General features: G+C 47.0%; 1 protein-coding gene across 1 annotated transcript in view; it reads right to left on the bottom strand.

Annotated features, from left to right (window-relative positions):
* Positions 1-25,922, bottom strand: part of SMYD2 (SET and MYND domain containing 2) — a 53,459-nt gene extending 27,537 nt beyond the window's left edge. The window contains exons 1-2 of the mRNA XM_040263169.1: positions 25,604-25,922; positions 5,237-5,300 (exon numbers count right to left, since the gene is read on the bottom strand). Of these exons, the coding sequence (XP_040119103.1) occupies positions 5,237-5,300; positions 25,604-25,776 (237 nt within the window). The 5' untranslated portion in view covers positions 25,777-25,922. The remainder of the gene's footprint in view (positions 1-5,236; positions 5,301-25,603) is intronic.
* Between the last annotated feature and the right edge of the window lie 538 nt (positions 25,923-26,460).

Raw genomic sequence — 26,460 nt, 5'->3', positions numbered from 1 at the left:
AGGAGATCCAACCAGTCCATCCTAAAGTAGATCAGTCCTGGGTGTTCATTGGAAGGACTGATGTTGAAGGTGAAACTCCAACACTTTGGCCACCTGATGCGAAGAGCTGACTCTTTTGAAAAGACTCTGATGCTGGGAAAGATTGAGGGCAGGAGGAGAAGGGGACAACAGAGGATAAGATGGTTGGATGGCATCACTGACTCAATGGACATGGGTTTGGGTAGACTCCGGGAGTTGGTGATGGACAGGCAGGCCTGGCGTGCTACGGTTCATGGGGTTGCAAAGAGTTGGACATGACTGAGCGACTGAACTGAACTTATTTATATACATGCCTGTGTGATTTCCTGAAATGCAGAGTAGCATGCATAAGTGATTTCATAAAATGTGGAATAGTAAGAAAATGTCATAGGACGGCTGTTCTCCACCACTGTTCTCTGTGAGGGGAAGAATGCCAACGGAATCAGGGGCTTAGTGACTACCTCACCCCGGATGACACCGGGATGACAGGCACTGCTGGCCCCTATCTGCTTTGTTTTCTATTTCCATAAAAGAGCGATGGGACACACTCATTGATTCTTACCAGTGATGTTAAGCATTTATTCACAGGAAAAAAACAGTGGCTCCTTTGAGGATGCTTCCCATGTCTGAATGAAGAGAACGAAGTGAATTTAACCAGGACTAAACCCCTGACTCTAGCCCACTCACTGATCACCCAAAAAATGACAGGGTCACAGGGGCAATTCTTAGACATTTTCTACACTTCAGTTACTTTGTAATTGGTGATAAAAGTCGAGAGTGTTCTCATATCTTTGGTCACACACTCCTCATATATGCTTTCTTCAATCTTCATCAGAACATGCCCCCTCCTCCTTTCAAAATCACACTCGTAATCCTAATACCTCCACTTACAACACACAAACCATTTTCTTCTATTTTTCAATGTTAAGAAATAACACCTTAGAAAGTTCTACTCCACAATGATTCCTCTATGTAATAACTCTAAACTTCTTCAATGTGTCGTGGTACAATTTAACAAAAAAAGTCTGAGTGAACAACACTCTTAGTTTTCCAGGCATATTTATAAAAATAAATATAGTTCATTAAAACACACAGCTTACAAACCGAGCCTAACTAAAAAGGAATTTCTATTTCTTTTATATTTCCTCCCATTACCCTTTCATGCATTGTCAATTAAAATCTCTCCTCTGGCAGGATCACACTCAGTCAAATGAACGAAAAGGAGAATAAAAGGGACAAGACTTGAGCCAAACTGTATAAAATAAAGCATGGTCCTAGAGTCCTGCAATCAGAGCGGATGGCTGGGTGCAGGAAGCAGAGTCCAGGGGCTCTAACATGCTGCATTCCTGGAAGGACACCCTCAGGCAGGGATGTGGACCTTACACTCCCAGAGAGGTTTTGGAAAGACAATGCGACTGGAAGGGATCTTCCCTTTCACCTCCATGAAAGGCCACTTCGTCTCTGACTCATCCCCACAGCGCCTCTTCTCCTGGAGGGTCCTCAGGACCCCCAGGCGCAGTGCTGGAAAGCAGTGAAAGCCCTCCCCAGGGATTCTGCACACTCTGGTCTCAGTTTTGCTGCTGTGTGACCCTGGGCAAGTCACTCAGCCACTGGGGACACTGCTTTCTTATCTACTGATAAGCTCCTTTCAACCCGGTCATCTGCTCTGTGGTGTGGACCCCCTGGTGGCTCCAGGTGGGTGGGGTCTGCCTGCGAAGAAGGCCCAGTGAAGAGGAAAAGACCCTGATGCTGGGAAAGACTGAAGGCAGGAGGAGAAGGGGACGACAGAGGGTGAGATGGTTGGACGGCATCACTGACGCGATGGGCATGAGTTTGAGTGAGCTCTGGGACACGGTGAAGGACACGGAAGCCTGGCGTGCAGCAGTCCCAGGGGTTGCAAAGAGCCAGACATGACTGAGTGCCTGAACAACAGGGGCGAGGGCCATGCTTTCTTAGGTGGAGAATCACTCAATCACCTTCCTCCCAGCTGCCCTTGTTTTGCATCCCTTGTTTTGCCCTGCAGCAGAGTCTCCACCGTGATCCCATCCAAGTATTCCCTCGGGCAGAGTTCCGAGTCCATTTCCCTCTAGGGCAAATGCCTCACACTCCTCCCCAGTGATTTTATGGACGAAGCCCTTCTACGGCCGTTTGTTTCTAGGCACTTAACTTTATGGCCCTCCTGTCTCACTGTGATACGGCGTCCTGCTCCCACTCAGCCCTTCAGACGACAGGACGGAAGACCTTAATGATTTTGTGCCTCCCCCTGCCAGGACAGGAGAGATGGGAAACAGACATGAAACAGGCCAAATCCAGCCTCACTTCTAGAAACCGGTGGCTTTGGGGAAGGGTGTTACTACTTGTCATCTACGAGAGTACTTTGGTCACAAGATACTTCACGGAGCACGGGGAAACTGAAGTGCAAAACTACTCTCTAGGACCCAGGGTGTCCTGGCCCAGGGGCTGGCGAGATGCGAGGAAGACTGCACGTGGTGGGGCTGGATGCAGCAAGCTGTCACACCCCGGACCTTTGACATGACTTGGAATCACAGGACTGTGTCCCCCATCCTGGGGTTCCTTGCTGCAGCAAGCACATTATGATCTGACCTGTACAATCTATCTACACCAGGAGGAGGACATGCAGCCTGTCAAGCTGCTTGGTGTAAAGTAACAAAAAGGCTCCTCTTTCAGTGTCATATCTTCCTGCCTTTTCCTTCTGTAAGGCGACTGATGCGGAGGCCGAAGCTCCAATACTTAGGCCACCTGATGCAAAGAGCCGACTCACTGGCAAAGACCCTGATGCTGGGAAAGACTGAAGGCAGGAGCAGAAGCGGGCAACAGAGGATGAGATGGCGGGATGGTGTCACCGACTCAACGGACACGAGTTTGGGCAAACTCTGGGAGATGGTGAGGGAGAGGGAAGCCTGGCGTGCTGCAGTCCATGGGGGTGCAAAGAGGAGGACACGAATTAGAGACTAACCAACAATAGGGAGGCATTCTGGTTCACACAGGTTGATGCACTTGGTTGCCGGGAACCTCGCAAGGCCAGGCACCTATCACTGTGAGTCAGCAAATCTGGAAGACTAGGTCCTAAAGGCAAGGGAACCACAATGGCTACCGCAACACCCCAACCTGGAGTACGGTTACGCATCAGTGTAATGCCACCTGGGGGGGCTAATGGAAGACAGCTCAAGAGACCCAGAGGTAGCTCAGCATCTCACAGACGCTCATGCTTCATATCCATGCCGAGTTTACAGTTCATCAGAGAAGTTAAAGCTCCATTTTGTAACAAGCACTATTCATATAATGTATACCATTAAGGATCTCAAGTTTCTTAGAATCCGTCAGTCCTTTAACTCTAAAATGGGCTGCCTATTTTATTCTCTGCATAAAGCTAAGCTTCAGTCCAGCCTGAATTACTATCATATTATTATTTACAAGCCCTCATGCCTGCACGCAACATCACAGTTTACATAGAACTTTGATATCTCACATATCATTTGATCCTTATAATTCATCAAGATAGGGGCCACTGTCCTCATTTACATTTAAAGAAACAAGAGTCTGAGATGTCCTTTAGATTGTCAAGTTCACAGAGGTAGGCAGGTGCAGGGCTGGAACTATACCCTCCGAGTCTTCTGTGTTACAATAGTCTGACCTGCGTGTGAGTTACTAGCTGGCTTCTTTAAAGAACCAGAATATCATGAGCTACTTTTTCTAGAAGCATTTAACTTAAATATAGAAACAGCTAACTTATCAGGCTTGGAACCAAATCACATCATTCCGGCGCTCACTGACCTCTTCGCGTGCCCAGCAATCTAACCACAGAACTCTCTGTCCATAATCAGAAGGAGCAAAGCACGGTCTCTCCTATTCAGAGGAAGCCACACTCCCTGATAAACCAATGACAAGCCCATCTATATTCTCACCGCCCTGCAGGCCGGAAGCCTGCGTGGAGACACAGGGAGGTGGACCATGCACGTGGCCTTCAGAGCCAAGGCAGACCTTCCCAAGCCAACGGCTCAGCCTGTGTTTCCTCTGGCCAGGGGCTCTGTGAGGGGAGCTCTGTCAGATAAGACTTTGGGGCTTAGCAACCTCTCCCACTGCTGCACAACACCCTTTGGAGACATTCAGAGACCAGCTGTGTAGGGAGAAAACAGAGGAGAAAAAAAAAATGAAACCATGGGTAATGTGGTCGACCAGAGCAGGGGTCGGGGGCAGAGGAGAGTGACAGTTAAGTATGGGAAGAAGAACAAAACTGAGGTACAGGTATGAAGAACGGCCTCCCTGTCCCTTAGAACCACTATTCAGTAGCATCATTTCCCAAGCCATATTGGTAGGTTCCCATTTAAAAAATAGATTGGGGAGGATACACAGAGGTTGAAGATCATATCCTCCCCAAATTCAAACTGCTAGAACATGGAGTGCATTTTCTGTAATACCTGTGAACATTCTGTGTAACTATACAGTATTAAGTAGAAAAGTTTGGGGGGGAAAAAAAAAAAACAAAACTTATCCCTTAAAGAGTCTACCAAGAGTTCCTCCAAATACCCTCTTGAAATCCTCAGTCCTGGGTTACAAGACTCCCTCGAGATGCATCCAGCCAGCCAGATGGCCTGTGTTCTACATGCAACCTGCCGCCTGAACCGCTCACCCCCCGCCCCCAGGTCTCCAGGTCCAAGTTCAGACCAGTCCACCTCTGGCTGCACAAAAGCTGTGTCAGGGGCCCACCTAAGTCCAGCTGGAATCAGGCTAGATTAGACCAGCCCAAGGGTGACATGTAGCCTGCTAGGGGGATAGATACAAATTCAGACTTGGTGATGGTAAAGACTAAACAATTTTAAAGACAGCATTTTAACATTTTCCACTGGTTGTCTTTGCACATTCCATCTGTTGCTGGGAGCCGTGGGGGGCAGACTGTTACCTTGGTGATACACCTGCCTGTACCCAACGTGGTCCCTGTGTCTTTCCCACTTTACCAACCTCTATTTTTGATCCTGTGTGGGGCCCCAAAATGTTACTGTCCACTGGCTGCCCATCACCATCAGTCCTGGGTGCCAGCACACAGGGGCATCCAGCCACACCCTACGCCACAAGGAGGCGTTCCAGCTCTGGCTGCGGGAGGGCCCTGGGATGCCATGACAAGGATGAGGAGGACGCTGGGGTCTCGAGCTTCCGTGGAAACCAGGCCCTCCCTGCCAGCTGGCCCAGAGACACCTACCTGACACTCCACGTTGCAGTAAAATGCCTGCTTGCATCTTCCACATTTGGACAAGCCTTCTTTCCTTAAAAAACAGAAAGGGCACTGTAGTGGCGAGAGGCAGAGAAACGTGAAGCCGCACATTTTATCATGCAATAACAACAGCCATCTGGTTCGAAAGCAGAGCCAAGAGTCACCTTACCTTGCTCTCCCACTGGTACGTGGGATTTTCCCAAAGGAGAGTTTGACCAGACTCAGCCCTTGAGTGGGAATGAGTTAGTCAAAGGGGATACACGCTGCCACTGACCGACCCCGACAGCATGAAGGGTACTTTCCAAAGAGACGAAAGACATGCTCTCTGACTCGTGAGCCTGGCCTGGGACACCACAGCTGTTAACATCAACCTGCACTATGACTCAATGCTTTGGGGCAAGTCAGAGGCTCTTGTGTCCTGATTTTCTCAGCTGCTAGAAAGGGACAGAAATAAACAAAGCCATCTTGGAAGCCTGGTCTGTAAAGATAGAGGACTGGGGTCGACCTATACTGCTGAGAACACAAAGTGGGTGACAATCTTTAGTATTTAGGGATGCAGAAGACAGGATGGAGCGTGTCAGTAACGAATGTTGTCTGAGAAGCGAAGTTTAAAAACAACGCTACCCAGCAACTGGAGGCATATTCTTAAATAAAATACCCCTGGATCTGACTGGTACACACATCTACCTTGTCTGTATCCCACTGAATGATTCTTCTGCCTTGTCATAATTAGGTCAGTCCTCCCCGTTCATCACCATAGAATTAATTTTCCCGCTTCTCATAGGGGACAGGGACGTTGCTATTCCCCAACTGTTAGGTGCTGGTGTGTTTGCTGCGTTAGACAAGCCACGGGATTTTTCAAAAACTGTGAAGCCACTGAGTTAAACCGCCTATGACAGAACCCTTCAAATTTTTCTGAGATGGGGAACAACCACTTCGTTAAATGAGAGTGCGATCTGTAAAGCCCGCTGTCTGCTTCTCACTGACCACCCTGAAGCCAGCTTTCCAATGTACAGAAATGCTGGTGCTGCATAGGGCAGTCTCACTTACTGCCAGGGGTGCCCCCTGCCCTGCCATGGAGCCCCCTCACCCCAACCCCATCTGCAGCGTGCCCGGAAGGCTGACATTGCAAGACATACGTATCATCACGCTGCAGAGTCCTCCTCCGCGTCTTCTCAGAGAGTGGTAGTCACCACACTACTCCCACGGAATCGGGAAAGGGTTCCAAAAATGCTACTGTTGGAACGAAACTGGCTGCCTTGCAGTTTTCATGACAGTGCTTGGATTCCAAGCAGCAGACTGAAGAATTGTGTGGGAGAAAAAAAACGCCAACTCGCAGTTGAGGTATAAATAAATATTCCGAGTTTGCACATCTCAGTGGTTCAAAGAGGAGCCCACTAATTTGGCTGAGTGCATCCTCTGGCCTGAAATACCCTCCGAGGATACATGTGGATGAGACGGCTGGCCCTGGCGTCTCCTGCATTTTATGCCAAGGGGGAAAGGACAGACGATGTGCTCAAAGACAACTGTGAAGTGACTAGTGAGCAAGTGCTAATTGACGGGCACCGTGAAGGAATGCCAAAGGGATGGAAAATGCAGACGGGCAAAGCCGCAGAGGGAACTCTGAAAATTCTTTTCCAAAAGACGTGTGTTGGGACATGGACAATGGATGGGTAGACGGCACCCATAACAATGTCCATCTGAAACAGCCATGTGGTGACAGTTGGTTTTGCAGGGGACGAGGTCATAAAACCTCTCTGAGAATTTGAAGCTATTAACTCTCCTCAACAACCCAGCTTATCCCCAACCCTCAAAGAACAACAGAAAATGTTCTGAAATTTTGAGGGCTCACCAGCCACCTAGAATCTATCACAGACTAGTGAAGTGTCTCTGAAACCAGAATTAAGACCATCAATATAACAGACCAGGAAACTATCACAAAAAATGTCTTTATTAGCTCTATACCATACAAAAAGAAAACAAGGATTATATACAGAGATCTTCCACACATAGATGTGAGCAGTAAAGCTAATATGAAACCAAGGTTTGTTTTCGGCTTGTTTCGGATATTACCAAGGTAATATCCCAGGAAGGAAAAAAAACAACTGGGCTCTGGTGAACACAGGAAGAACTCTATTGGGATTTCATCAAAATAATAGATCTCCCAAAAGCCAGGCTGCATTCAGCCTGGCTAGTCACCAAGTCCACGGCCACAGACAATGAAGACCAGGAAGAAAGAGCTAACTTGTCAGGAGGTTACATAATGCCAGTGGTTCTTGAGGTATGGTCTGTAGACTACCGGGGGTCCAGAGGCCCTTTCAGGGAGCCCGTGAGATCAAAACTATTTCCAGAATGAACTACTGCCTTTAGTGTCTTGACATTTGTGCTCTAGAAAGTGAAGGGTGCCCAGAGGGTGAAACCCGCAAGGCTTTGAAGTGAAATGAAGTGAAATTCGCTCAGTCGTGTCCAACTCTTTGAGATCCCACGGACTGGTACATGGGATTCTCCAGGCCAGAATACTGGAGAGGGAAGCCTTTCCCTTCTCCAGGGGATCTTCTCAACCCAGGGATTGAACCCAGGTCTCTCGCATTGCAGGCGGATTCTTTACCAGCTGAGCCACAAAGCCTTTGGTATAAATCAAAGCAACGAGTAAGTAGTCACTGTATTCCTCACTTCCACCTGCTCACAGCCAGGGGGGAAAAGTCAGTTTCACTTAAGAATACCCCTAAAGAAATCTAAACTATGATACAAATGAACTTACCTACGAAACAGACTCACAAACTTAGAGAACAGACTTGTAGTTACCAAGGGGTAAGGGATGGACCCAGAGTTTGGGATGAGAGAATGCAAACCATTACACGGTGGTGGCAGTGCCACTAAGTTGTGTCTGACTCTGGCGACCCCATGGACTGTAGCCCGCCAGACTCCTCTGTGTGTGTATTCATATATATATATAACTGAATCACTCTGCTATATAGCAGAGATTAACACAACATTGTAAACCAACTAGACTAAGATAAATTAAAATAAAGAATGTCCGTCCCTAATAAAGCCGTGTGTGCATGCTCAGTCACTTCAGCTGCGTCCAGCTCTTTGCGATCTCATAGACCGTAGTCCGCCTCTGTCCATGGGACTCTCCAGGCAAGAACACGGGAGTGGGTTGCGTGCCCTCCTCCAGGGGATCTTCCTGACCCAGGGATCACACCCAAGTCTCCTGCAGTCTCTGCATTACAGGTAGATTTTCCACCACTGAGACACCCGGGAGGCCCACTAAAGCAGTCACAAACATTAATGTCCTTGAATCGTGAGTCTTTGGTATGTATCTTCTTGGCATCCTGAGATGAAGGGGGAAGAAGGCAGAAGTGTTTCTGCTCCTCCTGAAGAATGAGGATGAACTCTTGGCCATCCCTGGAGCTATAAACTGAATGTGCCACTATTTTCTTGAAATATCACTTTTATTAGGAAGAACAACTTAAGACAAATTGGCTGTTCAGACTTGCGTAGTTGGCAGGTATATAATGGAAATAAATGAAGTGAGTCCATCACATCAAGGGAAATAATTGGCAATATTTGTTGCCAGTGATAAAATGTGGGCTCTTAAGCAAAAATTAGAATTTTGGAACACATGTATCTGTTGCCCAGAGTTTGACAGTCTCTCATCTGAAAGATTGGTGATGGTTTTAATAATTGTGGGGTCTTTTTTGTTTGTTTGATTTCATGGTTTGATGAAATAAAGTTTTAGGAGGTCTATATAACTGAGTGAACCAATGTTTTCCAAATGACCAGAGTATGATGTTTAAAAAATTACACATGACTAAAAGAGTCATTCAAAGTACAAGACAGACTAAGGGATTTTATGTAACAGAGTACATAAAATTCATAGACATGGCTTTAGAGTGCACGTTACAACTAATCTTTAAGACAAAAATCACTTCACTGAGTTCTAATGGTGGATCAAAGAATATCCACAATTAACTGAAAAGGCTATTAAAATACTCCTTCACTTCCAATTACACACCTACTTGAGGCCAGATTTCCTTTGCATATGTCAAGCAAAACTACATTACATGCCAGACTGAATTCAAAAGCATATCTGAGAATCCACTTGTATTCTTTAACCTCTCATTAAAGAGATTTGCAAAACTGTAAAACACCACTATTCTCATTAATTCTTTTGTCTTGAAGAAGAGTCCTCATTTTAAAAAAAACAAGTGCTTTATAATATTTTCTATCTTTAATTATAAATATGGTAAATATTGATAAATATCTAGGTGAACAAAAAAAGCTCTTTGGAGTTCTCAATTTTTATAGGTAGAGAGGGATCTTAAGAACAAAAAGTTTGAAAACTGATCTCTTCTAATAATTCCAGCAGCTCTATGAAGAGGTTATTATTCCAGCTTTTCAAATGAAGATACTGAAGATCTTAGAGCTGAAATATCTAACCCAACATGGCCATTCAGCACGTTGGTAGCAGAATCAGAATTCACACATCAAGGGACATACTTTGTCTCCATCATGCAAAATATCCTTCCTTGAGTATGGTGACATGATCAAGGAGCATATACTACAGCAAACAAAAATAATCTATGTGTCTAGATAAGATAATTCAGTTCAGTTCAGTTCAGTCGCTCAGTCGTGTCCGACTCTTTGTGACCCCATGAATCACAGCACGCCAGGCCTCCCTGTCCATTACCAACTCCCGGAGTTCACTCAGACTCACGTCCATTGAGTCAGTGATGCCATCCAGCCATCTCATCCTCTGTCGTCCCTTTCTCCTCCTCCCAGCATCAGAGTCTTTTCCAGTGAGTCAACTCTTCCCATCAGGTGGCCAAAGGATTGGAGCATCAGTCCCTCCAGTGAACACCCAGGACTGATCTCCTTTAGGATGGACTGGCTGGATCGCCTTGCAGTCCAAGGGACTCTTAAGAGTCTTCTCCAATACCACAGTTCAAAAGCATCAATTCTTCGGCACTCAGCTTTCTCCACAGTCCAACTCTTACATCCATACATGACCACGGGAAAAACCATAGCCTTGACTAGATGGACCTTTGTTGGCAAAGTAATATCTCTGCTTTTGAATATGCCATCTAGGTTGGTCATAACTTTCCTTCCTAGGAGTAAGCTTCTTTTAATTTCATGGCTGCAATCACCATCTGCAGTGATTTTGGAGCCCCCCAAAATAAAGTCTGACACTGTTTCCACTGTTTCCCCATCTATTTCCCATGAAGTGATGGGACCAGATGCCATGATCTTAGTTTTCTGATAAGGTAATAGCAGTAAGTAAATAAGCGTTAGTTGTTCAGTCGTATCAGACTCTTTGTGACTCCATGGACTGTAGCCTGCCAGGCTCCTCTGTCCATGGAATTCTCCAGGCAAGAATATTGGAGTGGGAAGCCACTCCCATCTCCAAGAGGGTCTTCCTGACCAAGGGATCGAAACTGTAATAGCACTAATGAAGAGTAAATAAAGACATTCTTTACCCTCATCTGCACAACATCCCAGCTCCAGTGGAATCCTGTTAATGCTGCGCCATGCTATATTGGCCACTCAGTCGTGTCTGACTCTTTGTGACCATATGACTGTAGCCGGCCTGGCTCCTCTGTCCATGGGATTCTCCAGGCGAAAACACTGGAGTGGGTTGCCATGCCCTCCTCCAGGGGATCTTCCCAACCCAGGGGATCATCCCAACCCAGGGATTGAACCCAGGTCTCCCACATTGCAGGGGGATTCTTTACCGTCTGAGCCACCATGGAAGCCCAAGGATACCAGAGTGGGTAGCCTATCCCTTTTCCTGTTAATGCTACTTGGCTTCAAAGATACAATGGGAAGAATCCAGTCATTTCTGAAAATGAGATCCAGGAAGGGGAACATCCCCACAGAGGGTCTCTTGACCAACTATGCCAGAGGACTCAATGTCACCTGAAGTGCACTGCAATTAAAATAAGGGCTGATTTTGTATTCAGCCTGTGCAAAGAAGGTCCCTCTGTCTCATTCAGGCAGTAAATTCAGGCAGTAAATCCAGGTGTGTTTGCAGACAGACACTGGGCCAGTCCCCATGGGATTGCGTCCTCTGGGAACTGGGTGATAACACACTGCAGCTCTCACAAAGGACAGAAAAGCATTGCCTGGCTCAGATGCAGATGTTACTGTATACGTGCTTATGGGCCACCTACCTGGCTTACCTGTGTGAATATCCTTCACAAAGATTCTCCCGGCCAGACTGCCTTCAGCGGAGAGAAGGAGAAAAGCTAAGCCAGTTACTGACAGCGAACAGTTTAAGAATCTCCTTTGGTCTATTTGGTAATAGCAGTTCTCAGTGAAACGGGGTAGGGATGGGAACTCTGTTTAAACTACCCAGATACATGCTTCAGTTCTTCCCATAGCTTACCACAGGGCGACACACATACAGTCTGTAGGTCTAACGGTGGAAACCCCGATTACAATGTGCTGAGCTGGCTCATGCGGGTGTGTGTGCTTCAGAGAGCAAGAGAGGGTTTGTGTGTGTGTGTGTATGTGCTTCAGAGAGCAAAAAGTAGAGCTCCTGAGAGTCCAACTACTGCTGACTGCAAAGTTCAGCCAGAGAGAAACTTCATATGGGATATCCATTTTCACTGTCAGAATACACAAGGCTTTTAGAATAAACTCTGTGCCTGCAGAAGACCCAGCTGTAAAGCTTTCATTTGCAATGTAACCCGATCTGAATTGTCCAGGAGGTTTGGGGAAAGACTGCAAAACAAGGAACAGAAAACTGCCCTCCGTGAGAGAAGAATAAAGGTCATTTGGAGGAATGAAGTGAAATAAGTGAAAAGTAAGGGAACAAAAGGAACATTAATGGTGAAATCATGCACAACCTCTGAGTGGTCCTCAGCTTCAGCTGCCCACGCCCGTCTGGGGCTGGGTCCAGCTAGTCTCATCAGACTGGTCTGTGCTGGGAGTTTTAGAAAGCTACCCAGGTCGAATGTGCCTCCATAATACACAACTGCTGGTCTAGGCCTACAGTCATCCATTTGGGTTGAGAGTTTTCAAGGGCAGGATTTGATGAAGACTGTTGAAGCATTCTTCTCTGCAGTCCAGACTGTTTACAATGTATCTCTTCTTAAGAATGACTCACACACAGGATGGATTAGGTGGTTTAACTACCTTGATGATGGATGGATAGGTCAGAATAAAGCGGCAGACACTGTATTTTCTTACTATGACAAGCAAGTGTTCTGGAAGCCAGGCTCAGCTTTCTTTCCACCTCTTCCTGATTCCTGCTTCACAATGCAGGATGACTGTGCTGGGCTCCTTTTCCTATTTCCCTGTCTCAATTCCTTTTTCCTTCTCATGCTTGAGGTGCTATGCGATGTTGGGCAACTTATTCATCCTTTCTGAACCTGTTTCCTCCACCATAAAGATACAGTTTCTATCTCGCGGGTTTGTTATGTAAATTAAATGAAAAAATATAAGCGAAGCCCGCCACTACTACACTTTTAATTAGTCTTCATACTTTTGTGTCTGTTTTTTTTAAAGTGATGTCAACCTGAAATATCTTCAGTACCATCTTGCTCAGACTCATATTAGAGGATTTATGCTTCTAAAGCCTTTGTTTTACAGGCAAATATCTACTCTGCTGTGAATGGAAGGGCTCTTTGAACTTAAGAAATGGTTCCATCCACAAAAGGAGGAAAGAAATGTGACAAGAAAATGCAAGTGTGTGATTATCAGTGGCTGAAACAGAACTCAGAAGACACGCTCCTGTCATTTTCAACAGGAGGAGACACGCGCAGTGATTAATTTTCTTGCTTTTAAAATTCGGAAGCCGAGAAGATCAACAAGTTAGGACTGTAATTAACAACTCCTGCTAGTTAATGCATTGCCGCAGGTGCTGTGGGTCCAGATAAAAAGGATTTGATCCTGTAAGCTCCCTCCTTTCTGCTACCGAAATGAATGCTTTGTGGGTTTTCCCCATGAAAGAAAATGATACTGGCATGGAGTGGGTTTGCAATAACAATTACTTTTAACTAACGGTGATGGAAGAAGTGACAAGGAGGCTCTGTTGAACAGAGGCAGCCCTGGCCAAATGAAAAAAGAGAAAAGGAAAAAAGCCCCAGCGGCACAATATAACTTCACCATGGGTTGAAATAAGACAATCAGAAACAAAGTTAGCCTCCCACCCAGAGTGAGTGGTTCCACTAGCAAATTTTTATTGGAGAGAAATAAAAATTGGAGGAATTGTGGCAGAACCCTATTATAACCCTGGTCAGGTGACAAGGATAATACTCAGGGTATGGGTTTTTGTGTAACCCTGAAAGATGCTCCATGTAGCACTTTAATCCACAATGTAACAGTGAAACGGGACCACTGCTGCGGGAGCTTCTTCCCAGAGCAGGGCTGAACCTTCCCCCCAGGGCATCCGGCTTTGTTCTGAGGCTTGTTAAAAGTTAGAGCCCAGGGCCTCCAGGGAAGCAGGAAATATTTAGGGCAGTAAGCTAGCAACTAATAGGTTTTCCCAAATGTTGGAACAGAAGCTGTGATTTACAAGGAGAAAGAGGAGGCTTGGTGGTCAGCACTGAACAGTTGGCCTTGTCATAAAAATGATGACCCTGGGAGAAATGGAGTAACACAGGTCAAAGGGCAGAAAGTTTTGGCTGTAAGGAGGAAAAGGTCTGAGGATCTACTGGACGGCACGGTGACTACAGATAATAATACAGTAGGGTATGCTTGAAAGTTGCTGAGACTTGAGCTTAAACATTCTTGTCACACAAAAGGAAGTTACCTGTGTGAGAGGATGGATGTGCCGATTATTTTGATCTTAGTAATCATCGCACAGCCTCTGTGTACACCAGATCATCAGGCTGACTTTAAATACAATCGTATCTGTCGATTTTTCCTCAATAAAGCTAAAAAAATACTGTAGACATGAACTCTCCACATCACTGACTCATGAAAATCAAACTCAGCAATGAAAAAACAGTGAGGATGCTGATTTAAGATTTGTTTCAATGAAGGCTCTAGGGAAGCCTGGCATGCCGCAGTCCGTGCATGGGGTCGCAAAGAGTCGGGCACGACTGAGAAACTGAAAAACAGCAAAGGCTCTAGTTGAGATGAAATCTTCCTCTGCCTTAGAAAGGAAAAAAAATCATGAGGCTCACGGATAGAGCAGAGAGCTGCTGAGCCTATGGAACAGCGGCGATGACTCTTTTCAGCCTCTGGACAGCACCTACGACCAAACCTCATCTCGCAGGCCCTGTAAAATCCCTAACAGCTGAAGCCTGCCCAAAGAACAGATGTGTGCGCTTTTAAACTGAACATTCTCCTCTGAAATTCTGTATATGAACTTTTGTGGGAGATCACAGGGATGCTTCCTTGCAATGTGTCTTTGACTTCTCTGATGCTTACCAGTGAGGAAGTCAAAAGGAAACAACAAACTCATTTTTAACTTAGTTCTCTCTTATAAGAACTGACCATAGGTAACAGCCACCATTGGGGAATGATGTAGCACCATTGTGGGGGAAACTGGAAAGACCACTTATATTTTGTTTAGGTTTTAAGTGAAAAAGGCAGTAAGGGAAAATGCCAGGCAAGGTGGAATAGAGAGGACTTAAGCAGTCAAGATTCTGCCCTGAAGACAGGGATCAATGAAGTGTTCTGTAAGTATCTATAAGGATCCAAGAACGAACACAGAAGGGGATGAGGCCTGCCCACAGAGCTGTTGGTAAAATAAGACTACAGAAATGAGACAATTCATTGATTAAATATTTATTGAGATAAATATTAATGAGACTATCAGGCCTCAGGCTAAGTGCTGGACCTACAAGGTTGAAGAAGACCTGTTTCCTGTTGTCAAGGAGCAAGTGTGATGAAGGAAGTAAGCAGAAGGTGCTACAGGTGCAAACACATGCATGTGTGTAAGCAGAAGGTGCTACAGGTGCAAACACATGCATGTGTGTGTACACATGCACTTTGGAGCTGCTGGAGTGAAATTAACACTGCAGAGCAGACTGGACCATCGCGATGCCCAGCCTTGGGGGCGCGCCTGCAGGCAGCCTTGACCCTACAGCAGCCTTCCACTGGGTCACTCTCTGAAGATGCACAGAACAGAAGTTGGCAGTGAGCTGCTTCCCCCACTCTGTGCCTAGAAAATATTTAGCAGGTAGGTGCCTTGGAAGGCCTGAACATGTGCTGAAATCAATTTACTATTGAGTGAAATAAATCAACTGTTAGTTTCTGAATCTCTACTACTTTGTGACCCTGTAAGTTTTTAAGATGAAAAAAATCCTAAAGCTTTTGAAAGTTGTATTTAAAAATATTTATTCAAGTGTATGAATAAACACTTCCAAATACAGTTGAATAAATATTTCTAAATACAACTTAAAAAGCTTAATGGATATACATGAGTTTAAGTAGGCTCCGGAAGTTGGTGATGGACAGGGAAGCCTGGCATGCTGCAGTCCAGGGGTCGCAAAGAGTCGGACATGACTGAGCAACTGAACTGAACTGATTCAAGTGTATGAGTAGACCAAATTTCATCACATTCCAAAAAATGTCTACCCAAAATGCTGCTATTTTAACACAATGCAGGGATGCTACAGTTTCATTTGACCCAGTATTATCTGATCAGAGTTCTCCCTTAGTTTGCATAAGTCATGAACTAGAGTGTGTGCTTAAACTTCTTGGTTAACAGTTTTATGACATACATACATGGATTATCAGTGTTTGAGGAAAGAAAGCACTGAACTTAAAACATTACTGCCTTTAACAAAAACTGCTAAAATGACAAAGTTCAAGGCACTACAGTATCAGCTAAAAATTGTCACTTGCTATCTGCTTCTACAAGGATGACATCACTAGCCACCGCAGTCGCTGACCTTGAACCACTGCCTGAAAGGAGTCCAGGGCAGAGACGAGGAGTGAGGCACTCTGTGCTCTGGGAAGAACCGGCAGAACAGGCCTTCAGATAGCTAGAATTTTTCAGACAATTTTATGAGCCCAACTTCTGACATCCCCTCGTATCTAGAAAAGCACTAAAATCATTAGCAGAGACATCTGCTGCTCGTGACTAGTCGCAACCTTCTTGAGACTCTTTGCGATCCCATGGACGGTAGTGCGCCAGGCTCCTCTGTCCATACGATTCTCCAGGCAAGAACACTGGAGAGGGTTGTCATTCCCTTCTCCAGGGGGTCTTCCCAACCCAGGGAAGCAATCTGGGTCTCTTGCATTACAGGCAGATTCTTTACCCACTGAGCCACCAGGGAAGCCCCCTTGGGATTATTAGCAGCAACCTTCCGCTGCACGTTTCACCAAAATCAAACGTACGCTGAACTCCCCCACCCACCTCTTCAGAACAGGGCCTCAGAGCTATCTGAGAAGCTGTCTCTTGGGCAGTAAGTCCTCATTCTGCCCCCAAATAAAACTTAATTCACGACTCTCATGCTGTGCTTTTTCTTTTCAGTCTACGGTGTGTAAAATAAAGATGAATTAAACCTACTGGAACAGAAGCTTCATGGTGGGAGGGATTTTTGTTCCTTTTTTCCACCGGGATTCAGAACCTAGTGTGTGCTCAGTTGCTCAGTCCTCTCGGACTCTCTGCGACCCTGTGGACTGTAGCCAACCAGGCTCCTCCGTCCATGGGATTCTCCTGGCAAGAATACTGGAGTGCGCTGTCCTCTCCTTCTCCAAGGGATCTTCCCGATTCAGGGATCGAACCTGCATCTCCTGCACTGGCAGGCAGATTCTTTATCACTGTACCACTTGGGAAGCCCAGAACCACAGTGAATGCCCCATAAATATAAATATTTGCTGAATATATTAAAAACAGAATCCCTGCTCTCAGCTTACCATCCGCCCATCATTAAACGTCTCTTACTGCTGAGGTTTTAAGAACCTGTGACTGACAGGGACTGCCACTCTGCTGGAGATTTGTGTAACTGAGGAGTAAGAGATGTTTTCAGGTGGCACAAGTGAAGAAAATCAACAAGATCTGAGCCCAGGGCCCACATCCCTTGAAGAGCCTTTCCTGGTCCTCACAGACTCAAGACAAAAAACTCCTCCGGTCCAACATCTTTTCATTTTGTCACAGATGGCAACATAACTCCTTTCAAGTGCCAGGATATAAAATCCTTGAGATTTTTATTTGGCTCAGATGAAAAAGTGCATCCTGCTGTCAGCCAGACTTCCTTTGCACCTCCCTCCCCCAGGATACGCCTATGTCTTCAGGCCCTGGTGTGAAATTCGCTTCTCCGTGAGGGAATCGTCCTTATTCTTTCTCTCCCCCAACTGGTGACTGCAGATTCCCTGGGCGATGAGATGTCCTGTTCATCTCAGTGCACTTGCAGATACACAGTGGTGTCTCAGCTATCACAGCAAGCATTTATTTTGGTTTCTAGGGACTATAAACTTGTGAAACAGAAGCACTTATGGATTCTTGATGCACTCCTTTAAGAAGCGAACCCAATCCACTTGAATAATGCACATGCCATATTTCCACTCAGTCATCAGAAACCTTCCACTTAGCCCCTAGGTTTTATTTAATACATTGGCACAAGGAGTCCCACAGTATTTTAAAATTTTTGATGGAAGGAAAATATGAGACACACAGTTGGAGTCTCAACAAATGCATGGACTAGAAAGATAAGTTGTTTCCTGAACCCTCAAGACACTTTGGTCTTATTTTCCTGCTAAATCACATATCTCTGGCCTTCAGAGAAGTCTAGAAGAGATCCGATTTCCTTCTGTTCTATTGTGCCGGCGTGAACGCCTTTGCAATTGAAAAGGAGGCCTCCGAGGGTGGTAGGAACAGAGTCAGCAGAAGTTACACAAAGTGAGGTGTGTGGCTTTGTGACTGGTTAGAGCGCCCGTGCTAATGAGGCCAAGGTCATGGGTTCAGCCCCTGAAAAGGCAGTTACTTCAGTCAATTCCCTGCTGGAGGACTGCACCCCTAAACTCCCACAGATTCACTAGAAATCCAGAGATGCGAGGGTTGGGATGAGAATGGGAGACTGATGGTGGTGTACAGAGACTGATCACATTAATACAGATCCCTTGAGAGAGGACAGAGACCTCTAGTCCCAGAGTGGGCCCCTCTCCAGAGGCAAGGGGACGGCTCCAGAAGTGACTAACCTCCAGGCTGACCAGCGCTCTGTTGTGCTTAGTGGCTCCGTGTCTGACTCTTTGCGCTCCTATGGACTATAGCCCGCCAGGCTCCACTGTCCATGGGGATTCTCCAGGCAAGATTACTGGAGGGGGTTGCCATGGTTGCCATGCCTTCCCAACCCAGGGATCAAACCCAGGTCTCTCACACTGCAGGTGGATTCTTTACTGTCTGAGCTACTAGGGAAGCCCAAGAATACTACAGTGGGTAGCCTATCCCTTCTCCAGGGGATCTTCCCAACCCAGGAATTGAACCAGGGTCTTCTGCATTGCAGGCAGATTCTTTACCAGCTGAGCTACCAGGGAAGCCTCTCCAGAAGAGGGCTCAAAGCCTGCATCTGGTCAAATACAATCAGGGTGCCCTGTTCCTAGCTCCCTGGTGGTGATCAGGGCTATATACTCATGGACTTAAAGGCAAGCTGGCAAAGCAGAGCCGGGCTGCCTTTGAGAAGAACAAGACATGAGGATGCAGAATCAGTAAGAGAGGAGAAATTTCAATCCAATTGTCCTGGCACAGGTCAGATGAAAGCAGTCCTCAAACTGAGAAATGTGATTACTTCCCGCCACGTCTGAAGTACAAAAAACAAGATGTGCGTATGGTGGGAATGACTTAGTTATTGATGACTCCAGTTACAAAGGGATATTTGTAATTACTGACTGCCTCCTCGGGATGCAGAAATACAGTGGCTTAAAATTACAACGATTTCACGTTTTCTCTATATTGACAAGAAAAAGAAAGGGGATATGAACCTCAGGCAAAAGAGTTAAGTCTCAAACACCAAAATCAAGCAGCAACTTTCTTTGCAGTTTTCTATTTCAAGTTCTGTAAGATGAATTGATGTTTTTGAACTGTAATGTTGGAGAAGACTCTTGAGAGTCCCTTGGACTGCAAGGAGATCCAACCAGTCCATCCTAAAGGAAATCAGTCCTGAATATTCATTGGAAGGACTGATGCTGAAGCTGAAACTCCAATACCTTGGCCACCTAATTCGAAGAACTGACTCATTTGAAAAGACCCTGATGCTAGGAATGATTGAAGGCAGGAGGAGAAGGGGACAACAGAGGATGAGATGGCTGGATGGCATCACTGACTAGATGGACGTGAGTCTGAGTGAACTCCGGGAGTTGGTGATGGACAGGGAGGCCTGGCGTGCTGCGATTCATGGGGTCACAAAGAGTCAGACATGACTGAGCGACTGAATTCAACTGAACTGAAGATAACTTCACTGTCCCAGGTTCTTAGCAATTCTGAATTCTGTTGAAAATCAGCTGCTGCCAAACTACAGCCCTGAACCCTGAATCTTCCCAAAGAAATTTAAGACGTTTCTGAGAATCTTTTAAAGAATCTTCAGACAGACAGGGTGCCATTAGGACAGACAGTGCTTGTCCTACAGGAATACCATCCAGGGGCCTTTCATCATGAATTCTATTCTCAAACCATGTCTGTTTAACTTTGCATAGAGAAAAGTTCTGAAGAATGGGTCTGTTTAAGAAAAAAAAAAAAAATAGGCAGGAGTGGTTAACATCCTCATGCTGCCCTGCCAGAGCACACAGAAACAAACTCTTTATATGTACCTATAAAGATGAAGATGACAAACTCCTTTTAAATAATTTGAACATATTTAAGACTATCCCAGACGTCCCTGGTGGTCCAGTAGTAAAGAGTCCATCTGCCAATGCAAGAGTCCAGTCCATTGAACCTGGGTTTGATCCCTGGTCTGGGAAGATCCCACATGCCATGGGGCAACTAAGCCCAGGTGCCACAATGACTGAGTGTGAGGACTGCGGCTACTGAAGCCCACGTGCCTAGAGACTGCGCTCTGCAACGAGAAAGGCACCGCAATGAGAAGCCTGTGCACCTCGACAAAGAGTAGCCCCCACTCACCCAACTAGAGAAAGCCCGCACACAGCAACGAAGACCCAACACAGTCAAAGTAAATAAATAAAAGTGAAATTAAAAAATATATATATATTCCAAACTCACCAAAGGACCAAAGCCTCATATGTCTTTTCACATTTTATCAGGTAATAGTGGACGATACAGAAGAATATATGCAATTGTTACACAAATTCCAAACCGTTGGAATTAAAAAAAATCCCTGAAACCAAGACAGATAAATCCAAGACAGATGAATCAACTGATTTTGCTGAACTTTTAGAAACAATGCATTAATCTGTTGTATTATCCACAGGGGCAGGGGGAAGCAAAAGAAAAGAGGTGGTAAAAATTGTGTTCACTTGAGAAAGCAGAAGTGACTTAAGTCCTTGTGTCCAGGTGTGAACCACATGGTAGTTTCAGGTCAAAAGGGACAGAGATAAGTGTGGCTGAGTCATGTAGATGTGTGGCAGAAACCAGCACAATATTGCAAAGCAATTATTGTCCAATAAAAAATTTTAAATTAAAAAAAAAAAAAGGACAGTGAAGGAAAACTACACTCAGAACAGAAAGACGCAGTTCCCTCCATGAAGAGGCTGGCCCTTAGGGGGCAGTCAGTATCTGACCCCCAAAAATGTGAAATTCAAGGAAACAACTTTTCCAACACTCAGTTACTTCCTACGTAACACGGGACAAGGTCTTCTCTACACAAGCCATCCTGGGAGGATCAAAACACAAATGTACCTGGAAACGCTTTATGAGTTGCAAAGAGCAACACGATTTAAAGGACTATCATTTTATACGGGATCTTCAAATTTTTACAATCGAGAGGGTATTGTGCAATTGCTTTTTGGAAGGAAAGGGGTTAGATGGTGGTTTTAACTCACCAGGGTTTGAATTTCACTTAGGATATCTATCCTGCTGCCAGTCTGCCTCTTTCATCTCAAATTGTTGCTAATCATGCAGCTTGGTCACTGGGCCCTGATACACCAGCACAGAAATGATGCTCCCTGCGTGTGAAAAATGTGCCTGTCCTGGCACTGTGCACACCTGAAGTCTTGCAGGACTGCCCCTTGCCACAGCTGAATCACCCTGAAGGCAGAGAGCAGAGCAGAGCCGTGGTATCCTTGCTAGGTGGAACATTCTGTTTTCCTCTGTTTCTTATTTCAAACCTTTGTTTAATTCCAGAGCAAAAAGTATTAAAGTCGTTAATCATTTTGGAGCTACACAAGGCTCCTTAAAAAAATAATAAATAAAGCTTTACCTGTGTACGCTCATCATATCATTTTCATCAGGTTTTGGAAAATACTGAAAACTGATCCCAGACACCCATTATTTATGCAATTGAATGGGAGGTTGAGAACTGCTTTCAACTCTGGGTCAACTTGCCATCTGAATGATGATTCCACTGGCCAACAAGGTATAATATTTTCTTCCCAGTATTCCCCAGCTCAACCCGACCGCCATAAAAATGTTCCTGAAATGAGAATATGTTCTCATACTATTTAACATTTAGCCAACAGAGCTCATCAAACAAGTCCATAAAAGCAAGACACCGAGCCAATTGTGACACCTCCCGAGTGGTCTGGGTTGTACTAGGCACTTGACTTCCCTGACTCAGGACCAGCTCAGTAGGTGGGTGTTAATGTGCACTGCTTACAGATAAAGGAAGCTGGGAGTAAGTGCGTGCATGCTAAGCTGTTTCAGTCATGTCTGACTCTGTGCGACCCTATGGGTTGTAGACTGCCAGGCTTCTCTGTCCATGGGATTTCCAGGCAAGAATACTAGAGTGGGTTGCCACACCCTCCTCCAGGGCATCTTCCCCACCCAGGGATCAAACCCACATCTCTTATGTCTCCTGCACTGACAGCTGGGTTCTTTACCACTAGTACCACCTAGCAAGCCCAGAGGGGCTAAATAATTTGGCTCAAGACAATCCATCAGGAAGGGATGAAACCAGAATTCCAACCCGGTCCAACTGGCCCCAAAGTCCCTCCTTTGCAGTCTCTAAATAAAAGAAAAACTTGAAATACTGAAATGTTGAAAATGGCAAACCAATATCTCATTATCTACTGTACAAATGGCTGAATTTTATATTCTTCAGTGTAACTTTTTAGAGGAAATCTGTTGTCTGTGTGTGTGTGCATGTGCCTGTGTGTGTACATATACTTTTTTGGGGGGGAACACCATGCAGATGAGGGGTCTTAGTTCCTGGACCAGGGATGGAAACCTATGATCCCTGCAACGGAAGTGTGGATTCTTAACCACTGGACCACGAGGAAAGTCCCTGTTGGCTATCTTAATCTTCCTACCCATTTCTTTAAAACACATGTAAAAAGATGCAGGGAATAGATTATAGGAGCATGTGCCTATGGAGAGTGAAAGTCACTCAATCATGTCCAACTCTGGGACCCCATGGACTGTAGCCTGCCAGGCTCCTCTGTCCATGGAATTCTCCAGGCAAGAATACTGGAGTGGGTTGCCATTCCCTTCTTCAGGGATTTTCCTGACTCAGGAATCAAACCTGGGTTTTCTGTACTGGCAGGTGGATTCTTTATCACTGAGCTACCAGGGAAGCCCTCTCAGATGGAACATGGGTTACAGATTTTTCTCTTTCTGAGACAAATGCTAGCAAGTGTTAAAATACATTAAATATCAAGTGGAAAAGTGTGCCACAAAATACTGACCAGGCCAACATATGTGCTTGCATGTGTTGTGCGCACACACACACAAAAAATCTGAGAGGTCTGATGAGGACAGCTCCCAACTTGAAGACATTTATATTTTTAGGAGCTGCCTCTTAGCAGCTGAGGCAAGATACATATCTTCCCAAGTGTCACCCTGAGAAAATGTGATACAGAGGCAAAACTTTGCCTGTGTTACCCTGACAGTAAGAATTCCACTTTGCTGTGACTTAAGAGACTTCCTATTATTTTTCCATTTGCAGAACATACTTATTCTGAAAAACATCACTTCTTTTCCTTCAAAATAAGTCAAACCCTGATACAATTAATATGATAGGGAAGATCTCTGCAGGCTCATTTGTCTTAAGCAATATTATTTACCTTCAACTTCTGGCACAAGAAACAATATGTACATTTTTCTTTTTATAGCAGGGGAGGGGAAGTCATGGAAGAGTATTTGAGAATTTTGTTCCTATCCCTGGGGGAACCATGGGGACATACACGTGTACCTCCAGTATAGCTGAACAGAATAATCTGTCCTCGGTCTATACGAACAGCTGACAGAGGAAAGAGTGCTAAATCTTGGAGATTGATCTAGCCACTAATTCTAAGTGAACTGGATTTAAGAGAAACCACAGAGTGAGTACAAACATATTTCTGATTTCACAGGTGTCATGATGTCATCATAGCCTTCGTGTTATTTAAGCTGATTTCAAATGAGTCCTCAAGGAGAAAGAGGAAAGGAACTGTGGGTGTTGACAGAAGTTCACCTAAGCCAGAGAAAAGCAGGGGGAGGTGCAGTGGTCCCTCCCCGGTGCAGGGGCAGCCCCAGAGAGGGGCCTAAGGCAACACTAATGAATGTCATTCAGAAAAGGGGGAAACAAAGGCAAACTTGCCGTCCCATAGGGTGGGTGACTGGCCAAGCTGCACCTGGGGCACCTTCCAGTCCGGAGGTGAGGGCGTGTGCAGCAGGTACAGTTCGGAGGCGAAAGAGAACCATCTCTCGACTCTGCTGCTCCACTGCGAACCCAGCTGGATTTGATCTATAATTCACCGGAGGAGGAGTCTGGTAACAGACATCTGAGCGCCTACTAGGTGCCTGGTCCCGCAGTCTTCTCTGCCACGATGGATCCCAGGAATCACCAGGATCCCTGACGGAGGAGGGAGGCCCCTTCCATGCGGGGTGACCTTGCTTTGCTCCTGCCACTCCAGACACCCACGCTGCTTCAGACTCTGAGCCACAGCAAGGCTCAGAAGATCAAGGGACCAGACACAGCAGCCTTTTTAACTTTGGGAAAACCCAATGCTCACTTCACTCAAACGTCGCAAAGTGGTGCCATGACCCTTTAGCTCTTGGCTCACCAATTCAAAGAGACACATCACATACAGCCCTTAAGCTGCCCACGGCATGATTCTGTGTCTAGTTCCTTTCCAGGTCCCCCCAAAGCGGAAGACAGCTCTGGCAGGGAGTCTGGGCAAGATGACTATAGTATTTAGCTTTTGTCCCTTCTTTTGCTCTGTCTTACCGTGGAATAAGATGAACATATCTCAGGCACTGAGTTCTTCGGTGTGTGTTGGACTGGAGACCTGTATTCAAAAGGTACCTGCAAACCTCAGGTGGGCTTAATCTAGCCCAGAAATCTCCACTTCAAAGATGAAGAAACTGAGGTTCAAAGAAAGGAAAACAGGGTCCGGGAAGGTCCCATGGCATAAACTCCAATGCCATGGTTCCTGCCTCAGTCCTTTTATTGAAGACTTGGCTAGGTAGGCAATGGGCAGAACTGAGCACATCAGATTTCATTTTCTTAACTATAAGCGTGAATATACATACTTCTTCTCTGGGCAGTAGTTCTCTCCCCCTTAAAAAGGAAAGTGTTGCATTCATGCTTTCTAAGGGTGCCTTTAGGTCTGAAACTGTCATAAGGCTTGAAGATATAATTACGCGTTGGTGTATGTGAATATATACACACATGCACACATACATGATCTGCTCCGTTTAAATATCAATTCCAACCAGACGTTTTGCCTAATCCCCCAAGCAACCCGGTTTTCCCAACCCCAAACCAGAGCTAGATCCCGTCTCCTCGTTACAGTCCCTCTGAACCCCGGATCGGTGCCCCCCCGGGTTTCTCCCCAAACACCAAGAGCAGAGGGTGACAAGAAAGACAAGGGGCCACGTACTTCACATGAAATACGAAGTGTCATTAAGTTCCTCGGTGATCGCACGGCAAGCCTGCGGCAGCGCGGGGCGAAGGTAAAGGAGGGGGGCACAGACCACACCGCAGGAAGCACAAGTGAAAGGTGACTTGTGCTGTGGCCGCTGCGCGAAACCTGGGGCCCCGCCGGCACAGCGCCGAGTGGCCAGGGCTGGGGAGCAAGTCTGGCTCCGAGCCCACGTGTTGCAGGCACGACCCTGCCCTGGCGGGTTCGCACAGCCCGCCGGGGCCAGCAGGGGAAACGTGCCGTGGTGCGTGCGGCGGCGGGAACTTGGCAGGTCTTGCTGAGTGCACGTGGCCCGGCCAGTCCCGGGTTCCAGGTCCCCACCCGCTCCCCACCCCCGCCCTGGAGCCGCGGGCGCTAGGACCCCGCGAGGCCCGCGCACTCCCGCCCGCCAGCGCGCGCGGCGCCCCCCGAGCCCCTGCGCGCCCGCCGGCGCCGCCCTACCTGGCGAAGCAGAACTCGCAGTGGTTGCCGCGCTCGCTGACCGTGAGCACGTAGGCGTAGGCCGGGCAGGAGAAGAGCAGGTCCCCCACCTGGAAGGGCTGCAGGGCCCGCAGACCCCGGCCCTTGCCCGGGCTGCAGAAGCGCTCCAGCCCGCCGTCGCCCTCGGCCCTCATCCCGGTGGCCGGGCTGGCGCGGTTGGGGGGGGGGGTGCCCGCGGCTGCGGCTCCCCGCGAGCTTATTGGAGCAGCGTCACCCGGAGCCGCGGGGGCGGGAAGCCGCCCGGCGGACGCGGCGGCCACCGCTTCCCCGGAAGGGACGGCGGCCCCGCCCGGCGCTCGCGCGCCCCCGGGAGGCGGGGGACCCGGCCCGGCGGCCCCGCCCCACGCGCGGGACCCTCGCCCGCGGGCCCCCACTCGGCCAACTGTCGGCCGCTGCGGCCACGGCCCGGAGCTGCGTCCCCCGGGGCGGCTCCAGGCAGGAGGGCGGAGGCGTGTGCGTCCTGGCGGAGGGCGCGGGCCGCGGCCGCGTTCCGGTGGGCGGGATGGGGTCGCGGTGGGGCAGGTACCCAGCGCCTCCTCTGGACCAGCCAGTAGGATGGCCCGCGGGGGCTAATAGAAGTTGGCGGGGTTGGGGGGCAAGATGCTTCTCAACCTTCAGTTCGGTTTCTCTGTCCTTGTCGAAAACCCTAGAAGGAGTCCTCGGGGAACACCGAAGGGAAACCGCAGTAGGAAACTGATGTGCAGAGGGTTAAAAGGTGCTTCCCCAAGGTGAAAGGTTTTTAGAGCCCAGTGTGACTCCCAGGCATCTCAAGTGTTGATTGTGAACGTACTTTTTTTCCCTCTGCCCCTCCGGTGGAA

Source organism: Oryx dammah, unplaced genomic scaffold, assembly GCF_014754425.2.
Source record: "Oryx dammah isolate SB20612 unplaced genomic scaffold, SCBI_Odam_1.1 HiC_scaffold_21, whole genome shotgun sequence".
Classification (NCBI taxonomy): Eukaryota; Metazoa; Chordata; class Mammalia; order Artiodactyla; family Bovidae; genus Oryx; species Oryx dammah.
Note: the sequence above shows the minus strand (reverse complement) of the source record. Positions and strands in the feature narration are given on the sequence as shown.